This window comes from Pteropus medius, unplaced genomic scaffold (genome assembly GCF_902729225.1).
Source record: "Pteropus medius unplaced genomic scaffold, Ma_sr-lr_union100, whole genome shotgun sequence".
NCBI classification, from domain to species: Eukaryota; Metazoa; Chordata; class Mammalia; order Chiroptera; family Pteropodidae; genus Pteropus; species Pteropus medius.
This window is the reverse complement of record NW_024349802.1, coordinates 8442902-8466873: the sequence shown is the minus strand read 5'-3', so window position 1 is coordinate 8466873 and position 23972 is coordinate 8442902. Positions and strand designations below refer to the sequence as shown.

Below are 23972 nucleotides of genomic sequence, written 5' to 3'. Positions count from 1 at the left end.
AGACAGAGAGAGAGAGAGAGAGAGAGACAGACAGACAGACAGACAGACAGAAGCAAGAGTGACCCTGTGAAGTTACGTTTGGTCACTTTAACACCAAAACTAGGAGTTTAGACTATGCCCTAGGAGGTAGGGAGAAGATGGAGGTTTTATGCATGGGAGTCATATCATCAAATTTCTACTTAAGAATCATCACTCCGCTTCAAAACCATAAATGCTGGTTATTTGGGTAGACTTAGAAAAGAAAGATTGAACATAAACAGTAGAGCCAAATAGAATAAGAAATACCTAGTGATCTCTTTTCTCCACCTTGGAGTGCTTGTGGGTTGGGATTTTCTGTGTGGTGCTGTCAATAGGGTAGGAGGCATGGCTGCCCCAAGGACTAGCCATGCTGGGGTAGAGTTAGGGCTTTGTGGCCAATGGAAATGATGGCAGAACCTGCCTCCCCAGACTAAATTGCTTGTGTCAACCCAGTTGATGAATGTCTGTGACATTGGGAATAGCAATCCCATCAAGATACCTTTATCGTATTTCACTCTTCATTGACTCAAGAAGTGAAATATTTTAGAGTCAGAAAGCTTAGTCCCTTGCCTCGATTGGGTTGGTTATTTTTTATGATTTGCACTGAATAGTGGAGGTTGAAATATACCCGAAATAACCAGGGAAGTTATGCTTCTTGGGCTTACATATACTTTTACATAACTTTCTATAACTTGGTCTGTGGGCAGAGGCCACAGTTTTGGGCATAACCTCCACTAGGGTCCTAGTGAGGTAAGGAACACCTGGGTTTGCCCCAGTATAACAGTTACACTTGTCATTCAAATGGGAAAAATTCAGAATAGCTTGGCTTTTGTACTTCTAGTCCCCAAGGCCTCCTAAGAGGGGTCAAATGTGCTTCCTCCTGGACATAATCCGTGACCGCCTGACATTGGGTATGGGAGCTCGCTCCTCTGCACGTGTAGAGCCTGGAACAGGGGCTTTGTTTATGAAAATAGAGATGCCGAAATAGGAAATTAAAATGTCATTTCCAGAATAACTTCAATCTGACAAATATACATGAAGTTAACTGTAAGTCACTTCTCGTCTATGTCTCTGATTCCTCCTTTATAGAATAAAGTTGTTGAACTAGATTAGGTTTAATGTATTTTCTGGTTATGACAATCCGTAGTTTTATGATTAACTGCGGTGTAACCAATGCAGTGGTTGGCACCCAGGGATTCACCTATGTACCCAACAGGGACATATTGAGCGTCCATGATGCACCAGGCCCACCAGTAAGCCCTGGCCAACCTCACTTCCTCGCCCCCTCTTAATGAACTTAATTTAACAGTGAAATTTAGGTCCGGAGACAGGGATGACCTTTCATTAACTGGCGTTTAATAGCTGGTTCCATCTTGTCTCCAAGCTGTTGGCTCAGTGTTCATTTCTCCCTCCTCTGCCTTTAGCTAAGCTCCTTCGGGCTTCTTTTCTCTGAGGTATCTCTGCACACGGTTATGTCTGCTCCAGCAAAGCTGCCCACTCTATGGACTTTATAGCCCCTTCTTGGGAACTCATAATAAGAATTGCTTCAGCCATGGGCATGCACGCTAGAGAATGACCCATGAGAGAGGCTGCAAGACACCAGAACTTCTGTCTGTATTTGCTGATTCATTATCAGTGTTAGACAACGTGCTGTGCGAATGATGATAAATGTTTGGCGTTCTGCTGCATGGAGTCCCATCACCCCCCGCTTTTTTGTCGGTAGTCCAGAACAAACCTTGAAAGTGTAAAGTGTGTTTGGCAAAGGATAACGGGAGACCTCATATCCATGTGATTTAGAAATGCAAATAATAGGTGTTTTTATTCCAGACAGAGAGGCAAGGACAAGGTGAGTAGCTGCTATGGAGGCAGGGAGGCATTGTAGAGAGTACCAATGATAAACATGTAGGTGACCGCAGAGAATTTTCAAGCTAGCAATCTAGTTGGGACTGAGATGGGCCGAAGAAGAGAGACCCATCCCAGGCCACACTGCAGCTATGCGGAGGCCATCCCAGGCCTAGCTAGTCACCGTCTTCGTGACTTCGGGAGAGGCTTTTCCCCAGTTTGGGCTTTAGTTTCCCTCATTAGTAAAATGAAAAATCTGGATTAGATGATGTCAGGGGACCAGGTAGGACTTCCTTTTCTGGTTTATTGGTCAGATAGGTTCAGCCCTATGGTCCGCCCAGCCTGGGATCCCCAGGGGTCCCAAAGATTGTGTTGTGTGGGTGCATGATCTTTCTGGATGCCATCATCAAAGATAGTTCCCCAAACATACCTTCCTCCTCTTACTGCACACCCCGCCCCCTCTCCCCACGACCGCCACTCCAAATCACTGGGGCAGGTTTAAGGTAGGATCAGAACCAAGCTGGCGGGTGCTCTTCCTTTTCTTTATTTAGAAGTAATTCTAACCCCTGTAGAGCTAAATGTTTATTCCCCACCCGGTAGAAAAGATTTCCCTCTTGTGGCCCCTTGAATTCTTCTGGAGAATTAAATGCCATTCCAAACTTAAGGCCTTCAATTAAGTTACCTTTCTGTGGAATGGTAATTTCATCCTCTACACCCCCATTTATTGAGGCAAATAATAATTATAACAACAGCTACCATTTTTATTGCTTCCTATTTTCCAGGCATTCTACTGAGTACTTTACACACTTCAGCTCATTTAATTCTCATAGCATTCACTTGAAGTAGGTTCTGTTTTCCCCATTTTACAGATGAGGAAACTGAGACTTACAGGATTAACAATCCTGCCAAGATCACACCGCGGGTGAGTGGCAGAGTTGAGATTTGAACTTACATGTTCTGACTACAGAGCCCAGACATTAACCACCATGCAGGACTGCCTGTGCAGTAATTCACAGGTGCAGCGATTGCCTGATGGATGGGCAGGCTAGAGAAACTTGTCTTCTCTGGGGAGCACAGCCCCATGGCCGTGAGAGTCACTCCCAGTGGTTTGTTAGGAGAGCAATTTCGACTAAGAGAAAGGGTGGCAGTAACTGCGGGCCTTTCTTTCAGTGGTTTGTGATATGGGGATGGGGTTTCTTCCGTGGACATAAGGCATCCTAATAGTACCATTTATCATTATGACAAAGGTTAGGATGGGGAGGAACAGGAACTGAAATAAAAGAGTAGAATTCTGATTATTTTAGCAGTTGAAAGTGACATCACCTCAGAGCCTCTATCAAATGGCAAATTGGAAGCTGGACTGAAATTGCTTTAAAATGTATCCAGAGATCGTTTTCCACAGCTGTGATAAAGTCATTCGGTTGTGTTTGGAGATGCGTTTCTATCTAAAATGCTTGCTGAGTCATCGGTGCGCCATCCACTTGGGAGGCTGCTGGTCAGCCCGGGAGGAGCCTGAGGCTCTGGGTGCTGTGTCTGGGCACCTGGGATATGTCACGCCCTGCACGGGGTGGCGGGGGGCTGGGTAAGTGGATGGAGACACGCCCCTTTGTCGTTTTTTAATGCATCATGCATGTCTTTTCACGTCAAGAAGTGATGTTTTACAACATTTTTAACAGCCACATCGCGTTCCTCGGTCTGTCTGGAGGATGGGACCTGGCTTTTGGAATGGTCCTGCTCCCTCTAGTGAGTCGGAACAAATGGGACTGCTGGCTCTTCGACCAGCCCTTTTGTTTATTTGGCCTCTGCCCAGGTAATCTGGGGAAGAGCCCCTTGAGGACTGGAGCTTTAGTTAACTTATTTCCTCTTTTTCCAATCTCAGGCAAAAGAAGGGGAATGTGGCCCACAAACACTGGGTTGGACCTTCGAATCTGGTCAAGTGCAAGCCCTGCCCTGTGGCACAGTCAGCCATGGTCTGCGGCTCCGATGGCCACACCTACACATCCAAGGTCAGTCACCTTTGTCTTCTTTGACATCAACAATACTCCATGTCTGCTCATTCTGACAAGTCTCAGTGTCCAAACTGGCACAGCTGTGTGAATCTCGGTGGATTTTGGGCCTTGCCCTGGAGAAGCTGCCACATGAGCAGACTCTCTCACCAAAGAGACAAGCGAGATAAAATATTACCTCCCATGTCCTGGAGTGATCAAGGGCTGAGGGGAGAGGGTGAGTCTGAGAGTGGCATGTGACCCTGAAGTTAATCTAGGAGAGCTTCCTGGAGAAGGTGAGGTAGCAGGCTGTTCCAAAGATGTGTCTCACACAGCTCGGCTAATGGGGAGCAAGGCGTGAGGGGGCCCAGGATGCTGCCTTGCGGTGATGTGGCGAAGAAAGGAGTATGATGTCAGCACGCGTTCCAGCTACATTTGCTGTACATCTAGCATGCTAGCACTGCGCCGGTCCCTGGGCCTACAGGGGGCCTCAAGGTCTTACAGTCTCATGGGGGTGCAAGTATGGTGCCAGGTCATTTTAACTCAAACCTATGAAAAGAAAATGGCTTCATAGAAGAGGGGACTAGGGATCAAGTGGGTCTATTCATCCATATGGGAAGGACAGGAAAAGTCTCACAGAGGAGGGGCATTTTGTCTGGGTTGTAGTAATAAGATTTACAGGCGGGGAGGCAGGAGTCATCAGCGTGGAGAAAGGAGGGAGGAGGTGATAATTTGTTCTTGGAACTTCACACACTCTTTTCAGGATAAAGTTGTCCATTTGTGTGTACTCATCGGGTATATCGCTTCTTACTGGCATAATGAATTAAGGAAAGGGAAACCAGAGACTTGACCAGAGTTTGCTGTTTCATTGTCATACTCGACAAGTAGAAATCAGCCCCCCCTTAGCACCCAACACTGTGCCGGGCGGGAAGGAGCTGGCGTGTGGGAGTCTGGAGTTTTCTGTGAGACAAAGGTGGCGGGCAGGGAGCGGGGCTCTGGCCCTCTCCTCTCCTCCAGCCCCGGCGACACCACTTTCCTTTGTCCTCCTGTTTTCCTATCTATGGTTTACTTGCATAACGGAGTCTGCGGTTGCTATAGGAGATGTCACCTCTGGCCACACTACCATGTGGTTCTCGGGCTCAGGGACTCAGGCCTTCCTGCTGGATCCCCTCTCCTTCCCTGCCCCACTGCACACACAGCCGACAGCTTCTCTTCTCTGTGATCCGTCACCGCACCGTCATTCACCCGGAGGTTCCACAGGCCTGGGAGCATCTTCGCTGCCTGCTGCCCTCAGAGGCTTATTCGGGGTATGGTGAGGCTCTGCCATGCTTTCCTACTGATTGATTTTGTGTTGCACAGGTCATATATTTCATTCCCTCAAAATAGAGTTTAACCCGCTCAGATTTTCACCTTTTTCTAACAAAAGGGAGTATATTGAACAAAGCAGGCAGCCAGAAGGTATGTCTCGCTTGTACCCAGGACCTCAATATCATAATTCCTGCTGGATCAGTTTCTTTGTTCTTTCAAAAAGTATCATTTGAGCCCTTCTTATGTGCAGGCTCTGTGCAGGGGCTGGCGAAACTTAGAGTGGAAATTGAAAAAAAAGTCAGCTTTTCTCCATGGCCAGAGTCAGTAATCCTTACCTCCCAACCTACCCTGTTAGTTGTGGCTTCTCTGCCCAAGGCCACAGCCTACACCCTGGCAAAAAGCCCAGCCCCACTCTGCTCAGCAGCTCCCTTCTCCCTGACCCTTTCCCCTACTCTCCCTGACCTCCCTGGGATGGAATTGCAGTTGGAAAAAGTTCTTAGTAACAGGGCTTGCTTCCAATCGCTCGAATATGTCTGGAATAGTGGATTTATAGGAGGCATTGGTGAATCAGTTCCGTCCTCGACTCCCAAAGGCAGCTCAGGCCATCCTTGCCTTTCACTTAAAGCCTAGTTCCTAGGTGTATGCACAGTTGCCTGGAGATTCTGTTAAAAGGCAGATGTAGCAGGTCTGACAATGGGCCTGAGATTCTGCATTTCTAACGAGTCCCAGGTGATGTCCACAGACTACACAGGTGAGCAAGGACTTCGGTTTTCATAAGATCCTCCTAACAGATCTCTGTATCCCCAGTCTGCCCTTTCGCCTGCTCCACAGTCCATTTCCACGTGACAGAAGGTGGGCATAATTCTGTAATAAAAGTCCGTTCCTGTGTCTCTCCCTCCTAAAATGCCCGGATAGCTTTCCTCTTGCCACTGGAACTAAGCTCAGACTCTCTCTTAACTAACAAAGCCCTTTAGAGACTGTCGCCTTTCTACTCCATAATTACTTATCAGAGAGAAATACTTCATTCATTTGTTCAGCAGCTGTGTAGCGAACACTTACCCTTGTTCTACACAGAACACGGCGAGCGGCAGTGGAAAGAAAACAGACACCATTGGAGGTTACAGCGTGGTCGGCGAGACACACGTAAATAAGTCACCAAACAAGTATGTGATTTCCAATTTGGGTTAGTGTTGAAAAGGAAATGAGCATGGCGCTGGGAGCTAGAGTGGGAGGCCTGCTCTGTAGGGAAGGTGAGGGGAGCCCTCTCCAAGGTGTCCTTAAAACTGAGAGTGGGAGGGTAGAATGTTCCAGATAGAGATAATGGCATGGGGCAAGGTTCTCTGGCAGGACGATGAGTTTGAAGAACTGAGAGGATGCCCGTTTGGCTCTAATGGTGAGGGAGAGGTACATGAGATGAAGGAGGGACAGGGAGGGTGTCGAGACAAGTCTGAGAAGAGATCCTTAGCCAGAGCTGGAAGGTGGCTAGTTAGCTGGGCAATGCCAGGCAGACTTGTGGGGCACGTGTTATTGTAAATGCTTTCTTGTCCGTGTCTGCCTTAAGGACGTGTGCGCCTAAAGGCAGACACAATGCCAGGTACCACCTTAACCAGGCACGGGACACAGCGTAAAGTGGGTGCTCAATAATGTAATGGACAAGAAAGGGCTGCCGAGGACTCAAGCTGAGAGGGAACCGCAAGATTCTGGTCTGTGTAACTCATCTGAGATTTGACTGAATGGGTTGGAGAGAGCTTAGTGATTGAGAAAAATAAGCCATCCCCACCCTGGGCCAAGTTGCTTAGCTGAACACCCAGCCTGGGGCGCTGGCAGAGAGTTAGAGTCTCCTTGGAATGATTTTCTCTTTGTGAAGATCTGGTTTGTGCTGCTCAAATTATTCCCTCCAGCTCAGAGTACCCTGTCTGATCCTCCAGCCTGAGACTGGAGACAAGCCATGAAATGTCAGTGAATGATGAGGGCTGTTTTGGGCAAGTGGTGTGTGTCGCACATCAAACCCCAGCAAAAACCCTCCTGCTTGCCTCTGTCTCTCATTTGCAGAAGGAGCTTAAAATGCCAGCTCCCCGTGACCCCCAAGCTACAAGGAACATTGTATCCTGTCAGACGTGGCTTGAAATGCTGTCAGTTGCCCAAGGAGTGTCTCTGGAAACGCTGCCTGGTCAAGGCACCCCTGCAGTGTGGGCAGGAAAGTTGGCTTTTTGTGTTACGGAAGGTTGACTGTTTACAGATACTGGTAAACAGCTTATTTAAGAGGCAGGATCAGAATCTGGAAGAGTCCTTTGCAATGACTCCTGAATCTTCAAAAGAGGACTGACTTGCAGTACCACTGGGAAGAGCTCTTAGGACCTTCCCAGCTCCAGCCTGCTGTTCCTTGACTTCTTACACCGGCCTGACTGAGCCCTCAATTTCCCTGACCTGTTCTCCTGTCTCTTCCTGGGGCACAAGAAGAGACCTAGAGCTTTCTCACCAGAAACCGTAGTGTCCTTCTCCCTGTTTTCCATACAGGGTACACTGAGGCCCAAAGAGCCAAGGGCAGTGGCAGAGTTTGATTCGCATGGTCTCCTGCCTGGATGTCTGTGATTACCCACTTCCATCTGAAGTTAAAACAAAGGGTTGGGAGTGGTAGAGGGGAGGCATTACCGTGAAAAATGCTATTGGTGTTGGTTTTGGGCATTAGTCTCCTAAATTTCTTTTTAATATGAACTTCTAAAAAGGTATCATTTTGTTTTTCGTAAAGAAATGGATCAACTATGACTCAGTCAGAAGGCAAGTGTTGACTGCTCAAGAACTCTGAAGCCCCTGGCATCAGTGAGGCTTCTTTCCAAGGAGGAGATTTCAATCTGGTCGAGTTTACTTTTGAAGTGTTTTAGTTATCGCCCGTAAATAGATGACCACCTATTTATTGAGGTTTAAGATGACATTTCAGTGTCACAGACAAAGCTGTTGGAGGGCCCCAGTCAATGGTCAGTTAATAAGAGTGAACGAGGTAACTGTCGATGAACAAATGACTTTTCATCCCCTGGAGTTATGGCCTTTGGAGTTCAGTGGGGTCAGGAAACAAAAGGCAGATGAGACCATGATGCATACATAACAGGAGGGGATTTGATGTTCTAAGTCAAATTCACAAAAATTAGTGTTGGCAAAAGTATATTGTAGCCCCAGTCTTAACATGATTGAAGAAATTGATACCCTGTAGTAGATAATCGCAGCTCTCCATGTGAAGTGTTTACCTTTGCACAGATAGAGCCGAGGGCCTTTGGGGGCGAAGGTAGTATCAGGAGTGGGAGAGTAAGGAGGCTGAGCGTCAGCTCTGTCCTTGATGCAGGGTGTTTGTCCTTGGGTCACATCAAACAAGCTTTCCTCCTGCTTCTGGGCCTGGATAGTCAGAGGCTCCTAGAACGGGGGGCGGGGGATACATTTAGGACCCTCTGTCTATAGCAGAGTTCTTCTGGTGGCCCGGCACCAGGGACACTACTCAGAGCTCTGTGGCTCCTCCAGGATCAGAGATAAAATGGACAAGACTGCACAGTCTTGAGATGAAGGGGTATATAATATTATGTCGCAATAAATGTTAATTCAGACTTTATAAAGTATAACCCATAAAAGATAAGGGAGAGAGAACCTAAATTGGGAATAGAGAAAGGGAAGGCCTATACTACAGCTGGTTTGGGAGTGTGACATAGATCCTGTCTCTTGATGTGGATTCTAGGCAGTAAAGATCACCCTGGTCATTTAACTGCCCTTGACATCATATTCTTCTAGCCAAGGAACATGCATTGTGCTAGGTACAGGGATTATGACAAAGAACAAAGTAGACAAAGCCGCATATTCATGGAACTTACAAGGAAGGTGGACACATTGAAAAGCAATCTCTTTTCATTAGAGTAAGTGTTGAAATAAAGGATATTTGGGGTGCTGCAGGACACAGAGCAGGGCCACCTCAACTTGTGTGGAAGTGTGAGGGGTCTTCTTAGAGGAAGTGATGGTTCAGTTGAGATCTTAAGGCTGGAAGGAGTAAACTAGAGTACAGGTTGGGGCAGAGGGTGTGGGCAGCTCATTCATCAGAGGGAAGGGGGGATTGAAGAGGTGAAAGAAAGCACAGCCCCTTGAAGGAACCAGTGACGGTGTCACTGTGGCTGAGTCACATGTGAATTAGGGACAGGATATTGACTAGCTGCAGAAGCGAGGCTAGAAAGATAATTAGTGGCACTTTTTTGCAGGACCTCAAAAACCATATGAGGGGGTCGGACTTCACCCTAAGAGCTTCGGGGATCCTATTAAGGATTTATATTTTTGAATTTGCTTATACTGCCTTCAGCGTAGGAGTGGTTGGGTTACCCGCTGGCATGAGCCAAACCTGGATTTGTATTGTGGTTACAGAGATAGATTGAAACTAGTCTAAAGAGGCATTCAGGAAGTCATAGCTGGTCTTGGTGACTGCATTTTAAATATAGAAAGTTATTTTAGCTCTGAGCTCAGCAGAAGGACTTCGTCACTGTCCTAGTCCTGGTGGGACTTGCAAATCCTCCTGCCAACAGCTTCGTGGCCTCAGCCTGGACTGGCTGGGACCCCGTCATCTGTGAACGCCTTTCCTTTCTCTCCTGTCACCCACACAGAAAGCTGAAAGCTTATGGGGTCCTGGCTGCCAACTTCTAATTCTGTCTGTAATAAGAGAAGCATGGCTGCTGACTAGAATCTGGCCAGCCCAGGCTTCAGGTGGGCAATCCCAACTTTCTCTCTCTGGAAAGGAAAGCTGTTCTGGAGAGTGTGAGTGGATCTGGAGTGGAGCTGGGGTCCCGGAAGCTCAGGAGAGAGCAGGGGAGGAGGTCCCCACTTTCTAGGTCCCGGCCCTGCTAGGTCTCTCTCATTGCCAGGCCTCTTTCAATAGGACTTCACTGACTTCTTTCCATCTGGATCCACCTGACCAAAGCTCAGATGTCAGAGCTAGTACTGATCATTTCCCATCCAGAGGCCCCGGTGTCCAGCCTGACCTCTGAGCGGAGGGGTTCTCGGGATACCACTGGGAACTCTCAAGAACCAGCCCTGTGTTCTGGCATCGGCCTGGCTGTTGGTAATTAGAAAACAAGCAGGCAAATACCAGTCTGGGCTTCCTCCTCCCCACAACGTTTACTTCCTTAATCGCTGTTAAACAATTAGCAAATGGCTCGTTTATGTGTAGATGCAGAAGAGAGAGGCAGCATTAAGAGCTGCTGTGGAGGAGAAAGCTTCTTTTCTCTGTGTGTGCTCATGCGGGGCGTGGAGCTTTACAGGGTCGGCATTCTTTCAACATATTGTCGCTGCAGATTATATTATTTTCAGAGTCATCTTAATAGTTTCCAACAATTGCTACCAAGTAAAGGTCATGTTTGAAGTTCTCGGCAAATGGAGTCTCTGTTGGCCGGCATTTCCCCTGAAAAGGCTGTTTTAATGGTTAGAGCGAATCCAGAGGATGGATTTGTAAGACTTCTCAAGATAGCTTCAAGCTCAGTATGTCTTCTCTGTCACTCCCCACCCCCGACCCCAGCCTTTTTATATAGCCCTGTGACCATGACAATTCTGAGAGGTTTTTGTGTGGCTACTCTTTGCTTTTTTGGCAGAGCTGAGGCTGTCAATATTGTCAGGGATATTCGAAGATAACTCTTTTGGTTGAGAATTGTCTTCGCTTGCAAATGGCTCATGGATGAAGGCCTTGCTTCTGACTCAGCAGAAAATAAAATGATTGGAAACTGAAGGTGGAAGGTTTGCATTGGCACATTTTGTGCATAGGAGACTGGAGCACAGAGGCAGTAGCAACTCATTCATGGCACCAAGATTAATAGGAATAGCAGCAATTCGGGAAGTCATTGGATGCTCCCATCTGGGCAGCCCTGTGGAGGGACAAAGCAAAAGTCCCCAGCCACACCCCTGTGTGCCCTCAGGTAGTAGGGGGAGAATGGAGTCCCGTGCCCATGGACCACGTGGGTGGAGGAGTCGGGTAGTAGATTTTATTGTCGTGACTTCCTGTTGCTTAGAAAAAGCCAACAAAAGGGGTGTTATGACTTTGGGTAAATATTCAGTGGCATCTAACCAACTCTCAACAATGTATTATACATTAAATAGAGATTCAGGGACAAATCTCCCATGGCAGATGCCCCAACCTTGCTTTTTCTCCTGAGGCGTCGTTCATTTTCAGCCTCCTTCCCTCAGTCTGGAGTAACCAAATATCATTTGATAATGAGAGCTTGTATTCATAATATGAAAACTCTCAACTATTAGTTTAAACAGAGTTCTTATCTTAGTTTTATTATCATCCTCTTTTCTCCTTCACAGTGTTTTTGGAAAGAACAAGTATGACTAATATTTAAAATATTAATTATGTATTGGTTAGGATACAGGTTCTGTTTGCTATAACAAAAACCCAAATTAAACAGAGGCTTAAATAGGATAAAGTTTTAATTCTCTCATGTAAATATTCCAGAGATAAGCAGCCCAGGGCTGATATGCTGCCTCCAGACTCTTGATGACCAGGATCCTTTTAGTTTATTGTCCTGTCTTTCTAAGCAATTGGAATTACTTCTGCATCTGGGTCCAAGATGACAGCTGTTCTCTAGCCGGTAGGAAATTGGAAAGGAAAGAGGCACAATCCGTAAGTTACCAGTGTCACTTCTGCTCATATCTTACTGACCACACTTAATCAAACAAGGCTACACCAAGCTGCAAAGGGAGGCTGGGAAATGTAGTTTTTATCCTGGGAACCCATATGCCCAGTTAAATCTGAGATTTATTAAAGGAAGGATAGAGTAGATATTGGAACTATCTAGCAGTCCCTACCATAGTAACATTTTAAATGATGATGATAACAACAACAACAACAAAATAGCAGTACTTAGTTACTGAACATGTAATAAGTAATATGATATTGTGCCAGAGCATTTTATCTCCTCTGTTATTGCATCTAATTCTCACAACAAATCCGTGAAGTAGGTACTATTATTAGTCCTTAATAAAGATAAGAAAACTGAAGCTATAAAACTTTTCCAAGGTTAACACAGCTTATATGTAGCAGAACTGCTCTTTCAACCTGGGTCTGTCTTGCTCTAGAGTCGCAGACTTGACTTCCATGTGTGAAAAGCCATCCGAAAAGTAATGTAACATGCCTGCTGTATCATCAGGATACTTTTGATTTCAAGCGACAGAAACAACACAAATGTAACTTAATCCAAAAGTGAAGATTTACAAGGCTTAGGAAGCATACTGGGGGAAGCAGTCCTCAGAGAAAGAAGGGGAAATTCAGGATTGACAGCGCTCCTTTCCTTCTGTCTCTAATCTCGTTCTTTCTCTGAGTCTTGTCTTTATTCTGCAGGGAGGCTTTCTCCCCTTGGCAGAGAATATGAATTTTGACAGCCCCAGATTCATTTGCTCCTGGCTTGAAAACCCCAAAGAAGTTTGCCAGTGTCAGTGTTTCAATCCCAAGGATGGATTCCAATTGGCTCTTTTTGAATCACGTGTTCATCCTTTAATGAAAGACTGTGGTCCCATGACCCTCTTGACCTTTACCCTTCACTATGATCAAGGATAGTATTTTTTACCAGAATAAGAGGGAAGGAAAGAGTATTTACTGGAATGAGTAAAATTTAAAAAGTGTAGCACATAATCACCTTCTAAAATATCAACTATATTAACTTCATTAAAGATTTCGGGTAAATGACACTAGCTTGAGTCTGTAAGAATCAAGGTATGCTGTTTCTTAGAACAACAGGCATAGAGGGGCATATAAGACAAATCTATAGCAGACATATTAGTTATCTAGTTAAAGAGAGCTCATCCGAAATAAAGTAGATTCGACATTTTAATTCATATTTTTTTTAGCCATTTGGGCTAATATTGTAATCTTTCCTTCTGATCATGGGGCACATTTGTCCTCCAGTTTTATTAGGCATTTATTTCTTCTTGGAATACGCCAAGATAACACAGTCTTTTTGGCTCCTGAGGATAAACTTTCAGGCAAAATGGTTATATTCAGGCAAAATGGTGACATTTTCAGAAGGCACAGATGTTCAAACACTGTCTATGGTGAAAATGCATCCACAGAATTGACACAAACTACATCAACATGCAGATTAGTAATGAAGGTAGAGCAGAAGAAAGCAATTCAACTAATTATTTTACCACTTATTTCTATGTTCTATATGCAAACATGCATTTAACCAAGATTTGAAGAATAGGTTTTCATTTCTTTTTCTCAAATGCCCTGAGTAGAATGCCATGTAATTAGTTAGCGCTTTTGTTAAAAACACATTAGGAAGAATAACCTTCTTGTTGTCAGTTCTGTTGAATGCGCAATTAAACCATTTGATAAAGCAATTACCTGAACACAATTATGCTCATCCTTGCCTTATCAGGAGATGAAATTAAAGATTAGGTAAAATTGGAAAGCACATGAGATCTCTGTCAACCAATCCTTTAGAAGACAGAAAGGTCCCTGGCCAGAACGAATATGCGCAGTGCTAAAAATCTAATTAAATCATTACAAACAACTTTAATTAAGTTCATGATCATGTTGCTTTTGTTTTTCTTTAAAAGAAACAAATAAAATATTCCCTCTTGGCATATGGCTCAAAAGAATACAGAGTTCTTCACGACATTTTCCAAGAGAACTTGTCAGCACCAGATACGGCTCATGCTCATAGAAGCTGATATTTTCTAAGCCTTAGACTCGGATCTGTATGTCATATGAGGGAATGAGAGAATATTAGCTGGGTGAGAAATGACCATGAATTGACACCATAACTGCATGTCGAGAGAAATGGCTTTAATGATGCTGTGACTTTTACTAGGACAAGTTGTTGGTTTTTTTCCCTTTATAAAACAAATGACATACTTTGGAATCTTTACATGGAATAGAAATGCCTCATCCTTTGGCCAAGGGTGGCCTTCCTGAGGTGCTGGGTTCTGTCCAGCGAGGTGTTCAGAACAGCAGCCCTTCAGCAGCAGGGAAGACCCTGTGTCCGAAAGAACAATTTTCCCCAAGTTCTTATCCAAAGGCACTGAAGACTGCTTTGAAATCAAAACATCCCCAAAGGTAGGCTGCATGATGGCAGCCAGACCAGACACCAGGTGCTATAGGAACCTGGGAACTGACCAGACTGATCAGAAGGGATCTTCTGCCTTGTCCTCTCCTAGCAGCAAGACCAGAAGACGATGTTATGTAAGTGGGGTGAGATGCCGCAACAGCAGTTCTGAGCGAGATCTGCTACATCTCCCATGTCGTCTTCCACCGCTTTCTGCCGGAAGCTCTCTAGGGCAGCCACACAGCCCCTCTTTATAACACATCGACACAGAACCCAATTCCCTGGCACCTAACAAAGAACAGATAGGGGTGGAGTAGAGAGGATGGGTGATTTTTTTTTTCTTTTTTGCATTTTAATGCACGTGACACAATAAAATGGATTGAGCCTCCCTTCCCTACATCCACCTCCATCAAAAAAGGAGTAACTGTATTCCTGGGATTTTAACTTTGAGGGTCAACCAAAGCATCATCTCCTCAACGAAGCCTCCATGAGTTTTTTGTGCTAAGTTAGGCCATTTCTTCCCTCTGAGCTCCAATAACACCAGGCGTATAATTCTGCTGGAGCATTTATTGTACCATGTTGAAACTATCTGTAGATAAGTGTGTATATCCAACCATACAGTGGGCTAGAGATCCTGAAAACTCTATGATACAAAACTCCTAGATGTAATAAACATCCTTTTAAATAGCTGAGCTTGCAAGATGTAAGGGGGTTCCCTGGTTACGGCCTGGGGAGAAGGAAAACCAGAGTAGATTCTGACCATAGCCCTGGGGGTTGGAGAGGTGGAGGGTTAGCTGATCTACCCAACAGGCTTTAGGGTAAACAGCTGCCTGCAGACTGGAAACAATGTCTTAAGTCCTTACAAGGTGGGCAGTTGGTTCTGAGACCCTGTACATAAATCTAAAATCTTCAGGGTGTTCACCCTGAGTTAAAAGGTGGGCTTGATTTTTTTTTTTTTAATTTGCCAGTTGGTAAAGGGAGACAAGAATAACACTTGTCAATTTCAGCCTGGACTCTGGTCAGAGAGAGAAGAGGTCTCCTACAGAACTTTTTAACAGAGAACCTGCGTTCTTTCATAAAGGACAAGGTGATATACAAACTATTTAATGACCTATATAGGACACAGCCATAAATCGATCAGAACAGGTATCGGCTGGAAAGCCGTCCTATAGCATACTGTGTGAATGGCAACGTGAGTATATGGTTCCATATTATATTCTTTGTGTGGCACAGGAAACCTGAAGCTGTTTAATTCACTTAAAGTGTTTATGGGTGGGGGATGCACTGGGGTTCCTGGAAGAAGCAAGTGTAAATCCTCTTTGGAGGACTGAACCATGAGCTCAGGCTTCACAGATTTCCCTCAGAACACTGCCAAGAATGACTCATAATTCCCTAAAGCATAGAAGAAAATAAGCCACCATGAGCAAGAGGCGGCACAGACAATAAACAGTGGAATTAGACCCCCAAGAACTTGAGAGATGGATTTTTCAGGTACAAAATATAAAATCAGTTCAAATGTTCAAAATGTTTCTAAAAAGAACAGTTTAAAGTCTAAGCAGTGAATGATATACTGTCAAAAATGCCAAGTCAATGCAAAACTTCTAGAAGTGAGGAATATAATCATTAACAGCACATTTTAATGAAGGAAACACTCATGGGAAAGAAACCAGGGCTCCAGCTCCTTATTTTAAATTTTGCAATTAAAAACAAGTAATTAAACACATATTATTTCTGTCTAAACCATATTCAGGGTAACCCTAAAGTTCTATTTAATAGAGAAAATTCTTTACAGGAGTATAGCTAATAAATGCCGAAGTAATAATAGAATTAGAAAATCACCATTTTCAGCCCCTAATGATATAGCTGATGTGGGTAACATTCAAGCATGGATGAAGTCATTAGACAAAAGGTTGGTGATGCTCTTTGGGCTGTTACCAATTGAACCCTCTGTTGAATCTCAGAATCACTTAGGGGTCAATGGCCATTGTTTGTCCTCTGGTGTCATGTGGTAGGAAGTACACAGCAATGTGTGTGGTTCACAGGTGTGCTGAGTCGTTTTGCCAGAAGGAGTCGAATCTAAATCTAGTCAATTCTACAGCTATAATTTCCACTTACAGGTTGTGCAGAAGTAGAGAAATTTGTTAAAGGAGGCCACACAGTGGCAGACAGACACATTCAGAATGTGAGGTATTTGGGGAGCCAGAAAATGGACCAGTTACTACATGAAGAAGGGTGGAATGGGAGACATGGCTACCTCATAGACTAAAATATAAAACAGAAAACTATAAAACTTCCAGAAAAAAACCAAAGTCTTTATGACCTTGTGTTAAGCAAATATTTCTTAGATATAACACCAAAAACATGATGCATAAAATACAAACTGATACATATTTTTTCAATTCTTTCCTCAAAAGACACTGTTAAGAGAATGAAATATGAAGCCACAACCTAGGAGAAAATACATTTAAAAATCATATATCTGATACAGGACTCGTGTCCAGAATATATAAAGAACTCTCTAAATTCAGTGTTAAGTAAACAAACCAATAAAAATAGGCAAAAGATTTGAGCAGACATTTTACTAAGGAAAATATGCTCAGCATTATTTGTCATTGAGGAAAGGCAAGTTATAATAACAGTGAGATACCACTACACTAGAATGTCTAAAATCAAAAAGGCTGATCATATCAAGTGTTGGCAAAGAGGCGCAGGAACTGGACTCTCATACACTGCTGGTGGGTCTAACCACTTTGGAAAATGGTTTGGAAGTTCCTTTAAAAACTACCGTATGATCAAGCAATCCTATTACCCAAGAGAAATGAAAGTATATGTCCACGGGAGTACTTGTTCACAGATGCTCATAGCAGCTTTATTTGTGATAACTTCAAACTGCAAACAACCCAAGAGTTCATCCAGTGAATGAATGAACAAATGTGATATAATCCATACAGCTAAATACTCCCTAGAAGTAAAAAAGAATGTTACACTGTTAATCAATCAAGTGTAACAACTTGAATGACTATTAAAATAATAGACTGATGAAAACCAGACAAAAATAGTACATACTGTTTGATAACAAAGATATAAAACTTCAGAAAAGTACAAGGTAATCTGTAGTGACAGAAAGCTGTATCGGTGGTTTGCTTGGAGGTAAGGTGGGCAGGCTTATCAAGGGGCTTGAAGACACTTTTTGGGATGATGGATATGTTAGTTATCTTGATAATAGTGATGGCTTCATGAATGTGTTTGTACTTATGTTTATCAAAGCTTCATCAAATCGTACACTTTAAATATGTATAGTTCATTGTTTGCCAACTATACCTGTTAAACACACACCTGTTAAAAAGTTTTTTAAAAAAAGACCAGATCTATAGAGTGTCTCTTAAGATTAGCACATTCTTCTAATTAACCCCATTTTTCTCCGTGTTTCTCTTTTCTGATGCTGGTATCCTCCATCGTTTATGAAGATCCCACTTTGTAGCCTCATCCAGGCTAAGAAATGTCAGAAAATAGAGTCGGCACTTATCAAAGATTTTTCCTGTGAAACACTGAAAGGCAAAAGGATGCAAATTACTCTGAACACTCAATCACTCTGGGTTCTCCTTTCCTGGAGAATTCCCAGTACTTGAAATGTGCCCTGGATTTTAATATCCCTTTGGGTGCAGAGCCTGGGTTTCATTTGTTGGCATTGCTCTTCCAGCCCTCTTTGAGAAGCTGAGGTCTTGGGGGACTGAGCAGCAGCCAGAAGAGACACTCAAGGAGTGGCAGGGATGGCAGAGGTCTCCTGATGTGGCCTGTGGAGCCTGTGGACCTGGTGGCCTTTGAAAGGCTCTTTGGGCAGGATGGACGTATACGGTTCGCTGTGTATCAAGAAGACACTACGGAGGGTACATAAGTCCCTGGGAGACAAACATAAGTGGTCACTGCAGGTGAGGGAAGAGCCACATGTTTGACCTGGCCCCTGGGACTGATGCGACAAAGCCGTTAGTCCCATAGCTGATAGAGGAACAAAGGAGATGGCACCTCTGAAGCCCACGTGGTTGGGAGAGGTTGCTTCATCTTGTGACTCTGCAAGTGTCAGCTCCACTTGCTGACTCCCACCTCAGATCCCTAAGTCTGCAGAGTGAGAGGAGGCCACAAACCTTTTCGGTGCCTCCCTTCGGACTCTCTTACAGGGTGGCCCCTCCGGAGTCATCAGACACACCAACCATGTACCAAGGAGGCGCTGAACACTGGTCCTTTCCTAGTGTTCCCAGATTCTGGGAAAGACAGATGTGTAAACAGTGTCGTAGGTCAGCCAGGTGAGGAGTGTGATAGAAACACGGACAGGGTGGGTGCCTTATGGGAGGACAGAGGAAGATTTGACACATCCATGTCATAGTTAAGAGCTTGTTCAGTAGAGTTGGATGGTGTAACCTCAAATCCCAGTTCAGCTTGTAAGCTACGTGACCTGAACAAGTTATGAAGCCTCTCGGGACCTTCGTTTCCTTGTCCACAAAATGGGAACAATGCTACCTACCTCAAAGAGTTTTTGCAAAGGTTAAATTAGTGATTACATATTGAATTCTTAGAACAACAGTACATACTGGTACATAGAAAAACCTTCTGTAAATATTAATTGCCCCCTCCGCCAGGATGCCTGATGGACCTCTTCTAGAACACCAATGGCTCAGCTTTGACATCACACTTTCCATTTTCGTCCTGAGGTCTTTTCTGCCTCCTCCCATTGCTCCATGTCTGAACAATGGAGGTGGTGATGGTGATGATGATAACAGGCACCTTTTTTTAAGGGCAAACTCTGTAGCAGAGGAGGATTTGCTTACTCGCTATCGATCCCATGACAGCACCCAACATGGTAGATGCTCAGCCTGTTGGTGTGAAATAGCACTCAGGTCCATTTTCATTCATTCCACTGACATGTATGAGCACGACGCCACAGCTATTCAGGTTCCAATTAGTGAAATCAGGTTGGGCCTGAGTTCAGAACTGTCTTACGGAGATTGTGAGGAGGTGGCAGGGCGGGGACAAAGACCTGTGCAGCATTGCAGGTGGGAACGCATTTTGCACACTAACTCCTCCACCTGACTCACCCTGACATCGCCTCACCCTTACCCTCTATTCATTCCTTCATCAAACGCTTGTGAGCCCCTCTGACATGCTCAGCACATGTACAGGTGCTGAGGCAGGTAGACCGGAGCTGGCTGCTCTTTTTCGAGCATGGCAGTAGCTTTGCTGGATATTCTAAGCCAGGGTTTACATATCTCTGAGACAGAGCCCTATTGGAGGACTAAGTGACCAGCAGATTAGGTTGCTGGCCTGACCATTCCTGGCTGGAAGGGATGGACAGAAATGCGACCCTAGCCAAGTCTGCCAGTTGTGCAAGGGGAGCAGATAACGGGGCTTAGGTCTGCTCCTTCCTGGAAAGCCCCCTACCCTAAGGAATTAAGCAAAGGAGGCCAGTATCTGCTTCTGGGCCCCTCTCCAGGGACCAGCTTTATGTCTCCTGACCTGGACATTATACCCAGCCACCCCCCATTATTAGATTTGGTCCACACATCTAATAATATGTGCCAGTACCATATCAAGTGTTTACCTGTGTCACCCGCCATGCTGTACACATAACACGACAAGATCTCACTTAATTCTCGCACTGACCTATAAAATAGGCACTAGTATTAAACCTCTTCCCGAGATAATGAAGAGACTCAGCTGTTAACCTGCTGGTTCCTCAGCTCCCGAATGCAGAGCCAGGCTTCACCATAACATCACCCCAACGACGCATGAAGCCCGGACAAAGTCCCAACACGGCTGAAGTCAGTGCAGCAGAACTGCCTGACCACACGGACCTGGGAGGGGTTGGATTCAGTTAGAACTGGCAAGAAAACTGGAGTTTAATTAGAAATAATTTCAAAGAATTTTTCTTCAATTTTCAAGAAACACTGTGGCTGCAGTGTGAGGGACTACGAATCCTGCTTTGGCAAATAAGTACAAATAATGGCTTGGGCCAGCGCACCGATTTCTTAGCTGCCGCTGTACTGCTGTGATGATCTCCCTTCAGGTATCACAGGCAGCCCCTCTTCCCGAGTAGCTGGAATGTTCCTTCTGCAGTTGTGTCTGAGTCAATCCCTCCCTTTCGGCGGACCCTTTCTTTCTCAACCTGGTGATTAGATGACCCCAGGCCCAGCTCAGGATGGCGTTACTCAGAGCCCTGATCATGGTGTCTGGGTTTTGGTGGCATGAGGTGGGGGCTTGGTCTCTGTAAATGACAGCTGACCCTGTTGGCACTGCCTGTGTGTGGTGCTACTTGCCAAACACCTCAGAGCGGTCGTCGTGGAAACCCGTTTGTGTTTTTGCGTCTCTGGCAGCAGTCATTGTCATATTACAGCCACACGGAGAATGGAGTGCCCAGCCGTGCAAAATGAGCTTAGCAGGTGACTGAGCAATTTCGGGGCCCGCTGCAGACAGGTGGAGGCTGAGGATGGGGGGGGCATGGGGCACCCTCAGGGAGGCCCCTATTCACAAAACCCCATTTTCATATCATATAAACAAAGCGCTCTGTCACACGCCCTGGGTGATGACGGCCTCCCGAAGTCTAGTCTTCTAGGTGACCCTACCTCCTCAATGAGGGCGGCCTAGGGCAGCTCACCCCTCCCTAACACCCACCCACCACCCACCCGTGTTCTTCTGTACAGTTGGGAACTGGTGCGGTGGGCAGGACTGAGGGTTCCTGAGGTTACTCGGTTTTCACAGCTCACGAGTTTTCTTGATTGCATGTTACAAAGACCCACATTTTTATCCCTGTTGCTGTCATTTTTCTTGACCTGCTATTTCAGTCACTCAAAACCGCATTACTATATTGCTTTGGAATTTCTCGGGCTTTTTCTTTTTTCCTCATAAAGTTTCCATCAACCTAGGAAGAAAAACAGCGAATGATAAGAGTAGAGAGCCACAGCTGACTTTATGCGGCTCCTGGCTAGCAGTGGGACTTGGCCCTGGGGAATGGGGCTGATCGTCCCCACGTGCAGCGCCTACCCTGTGCCTGGCGCTGCCCTGGGCATGTGCTGCTCACCATCGAGTCTGGTCCTGAAATCCCGGATGAAACAATTCTGTTTCATGGAGGAAGAAATTGAGACAAAAAGGGATCGTTCCTTGCCTGGGATCCTATACCTGTGACAGAGGAGAATCTGAACCTAGATTTAGCTGAGCCTGATCAGTTTTGGTCTTTTGTCACAAAAGTATCAAGCTTTCCTAGTTTAATGGCAACGAATAGCATGGTACACTTATAGAGTGGCTTCTGAATGGCCTGCTAGAACTATTCACTCAGGTACCTGGTTGGCATCTCACATTCATAGTGGCCAAACAGAGCCCAGTTTCCGCTCACCCCTCAGGGCCTTCCCCCACCAGCCAGGACTCTGCTCCCCACCCAGTCACTCAAGCCCAGGTCTCCAAGTCATCTTTGACTCCTCATTTTCTCTCATGCCCTCCAGCCAACCCATTAGCAAGAACTTCTCATCTTTACCTCAGAGCTATGTCCTGATTGGACCAGCCCGCATGGTGTCTGCTCCATGACACTGGTGACCCTGCCTTCTCGCACCCAGACCACTGCTTGGCCCTTCACTGGCCTCTGTTTTCATCAGTGCTCTCTGTCATCGGTTCCTCCCAGAGCAGCTTGCGTAATGCCTGACACAGAGAAATGACTCAATAGACACATATTAGAAGGTAGATGGGTGGAGGCAGGGAGAGATGAGGCTGGGGAGGTGAGCAGAGCCACCTCATGAAGGTCTTCTGTGGCCTGTCTAGGAGCTTGACAAGAAAACAATGGAAATGTGACTTTTTGGTGTCTCTGGGGACTTACACGATTGGGCACTTTGGGGATTTTTTTTTTTTTTTTTTGGTCTCAGTAGATAGAATAGCTTTGTGAGTAAGATAATAAAAAAATCTCTAAGGTCAAATGAGCTCCCACAGGCAAAGAGTTTTCAGTCCTGGAGAAGGGGCTTAATAAACTTTAATTCTCCAACAGTGAGAACACTGACTTCTGAGGTGGAGGGAGGCTCAGAGAGCCTTGGAGCCAAGGGGAATCCAACAATTAAATTAAATGTGGCTGTCCAAAGAATGTTATTTTTACGTGTCCTTACCCAGAACCCAAGACCTAAATGTAGAGGCCACCAGTGGGCATGTCTCTCACTGGAGAGACACACAGATCTTTTCCAAGTATAGCTCAGGGCGTTTAGCTGCCTGGCATTGGTGCATTTTATGAAGGAATTGTTTCTCAGCTTCAGCTACAGCCAGGGCTTTGTCATTTCAGTTTAATATAACCCTTGGGAGTGTCTTCTTGTCCTGACATGGCACTGTTTTGCTAGAGCTGTTACTTTATAGCCACAGTGCCTCGTAGCTAGTAAGTGCTCAGTAAATGTCAGTGGAAGGAAAGGATGGAGTAGAGAAGAGTTAGTCCTTGGGAAGATGGAGGAAGTGACTTACAGGCTGCCCAGTTTGAAGGCACAGTCCTCACACTCAAAAGCAAACTGATTTGTTTCATATCTTGGCACTCCATTTGGCTGGCTCCTCCATGCCTTTGTGGCCTTCTTCTCCTCTTTGCCTCTTGCCACTAAACACAGAGGGGTGGAAAGGGAGCCTGTGGCCCAATTTTCATTGCTCTAGTTTGCCTCTTTTCCCTGGGCCTTAGCTCAGTTCCATGACTGTCTAAGCATACAAGGGAGGCCGGAATCTGAAACTGAGCCAGACAGAAAGAGAAACTAACTGCTCTGTAACTGCAGGTTCCTGAGAGTCTCAGGAGAATCAGGTTGCATCTTGTCACAGCCCCTTGCTTAAAAGCCCCAGGGAACAGAGGGATTTTTCTTTTGCAAAATCTGCCTATTCTTTTTGTGCCATGACCCCTTTTCTCTTCCAGCTTGGAGACAATGGAGCACTTGAGAGATGTTTCATGCTTTCAAGATGAAACTCTACATAGCGTTCGAACTCGACTGGTTCGGCTCTTTCATTAACTTCAGCCAGCAAAAGTGTGTGCTGTGTTCTGGTCCCTGGGCTTGGCTTGGCTGTGCCATGCAGGGTGTGGAGATGGGGTTGGACATGGCTCCGCCTTCGAGGAGTTGGTATTCTTAGCTGCCACTTATTGCTGCTGGCTGCACAGTGAGCTATTCTGAAGTGGAAGTTAAAGTGTCCTGTAGCAGTTATATCTGTGTACCAGATGCTTGTCATGCATGAGGGAGGAAGGCCTGGATATGGCCAGGGGCAGAGCCCAGGGGGTGAAATTCTCTCTTGTAGAGGGTGCTCTGGGGTGGAGAACAGCTCAAGGATTCTTCTCCTTCTCCCATTGTGTCATGACTAGGGGTATATATTTGGGCTAATCGCTTCTTTTGAGAAACTTGGAAATTATACAGCAATTTTGTTAACAAAAGGACGAGTTTTGAATTGCTGTTTTGCAAAAAGTTGTTTGTTCTTGAGGCAAGCTCAACCCTTTTTCATTCAAATAGAACCTTAAAACTAGCAGCTTGTCTCATGTGGGAGTTGCACATTTTGTTAGAGCAAGTATTGCTTCCATTTCTGGTGTAAAATGCTGGACCATCTCCAAGTTGACTCCATTTCTCCATGGAGTCCCAACCAAGTCAGAGAGCAAAAAATGTCTAGTGTCTATGCGTTAGATCCTGTGCTGATTCTGCTGCCTGATTATTTGAGAAGTAGAATTCTCCAGCCTGCTGGTGGCCTCTGTCACCTTCCTGGCTCACTTTCTAGGTGTATT

The 23972-nt window shown here is 45.4% G+C and overlaps 1 protein-coding gene across 2 annotated transcripts in view; it reads left to right on the top strand.

Moving 5' to 3' along the window:
• The window catches only part of SPOCK1 (SPARC (osteonectin), cwcv and kazal like domains proteoglycan 1), a 461772-nt gene that overhangs the window by 336712 nt on the left and 101088 nt on the right, over nt 1-23972 (top strand). For both annotated transcript variants that reach the window (XM_039836105.1, XM_039836104.1), the window contains one exon: nt 3740-3866. In XM_039836105.1, the coding sequence (XP_039692039.1) occupies nt 3740-3866 (127 nt within the window). The remainder of the gene's footprint in view (nt 1-3739; nt 3867-23972) is intronic.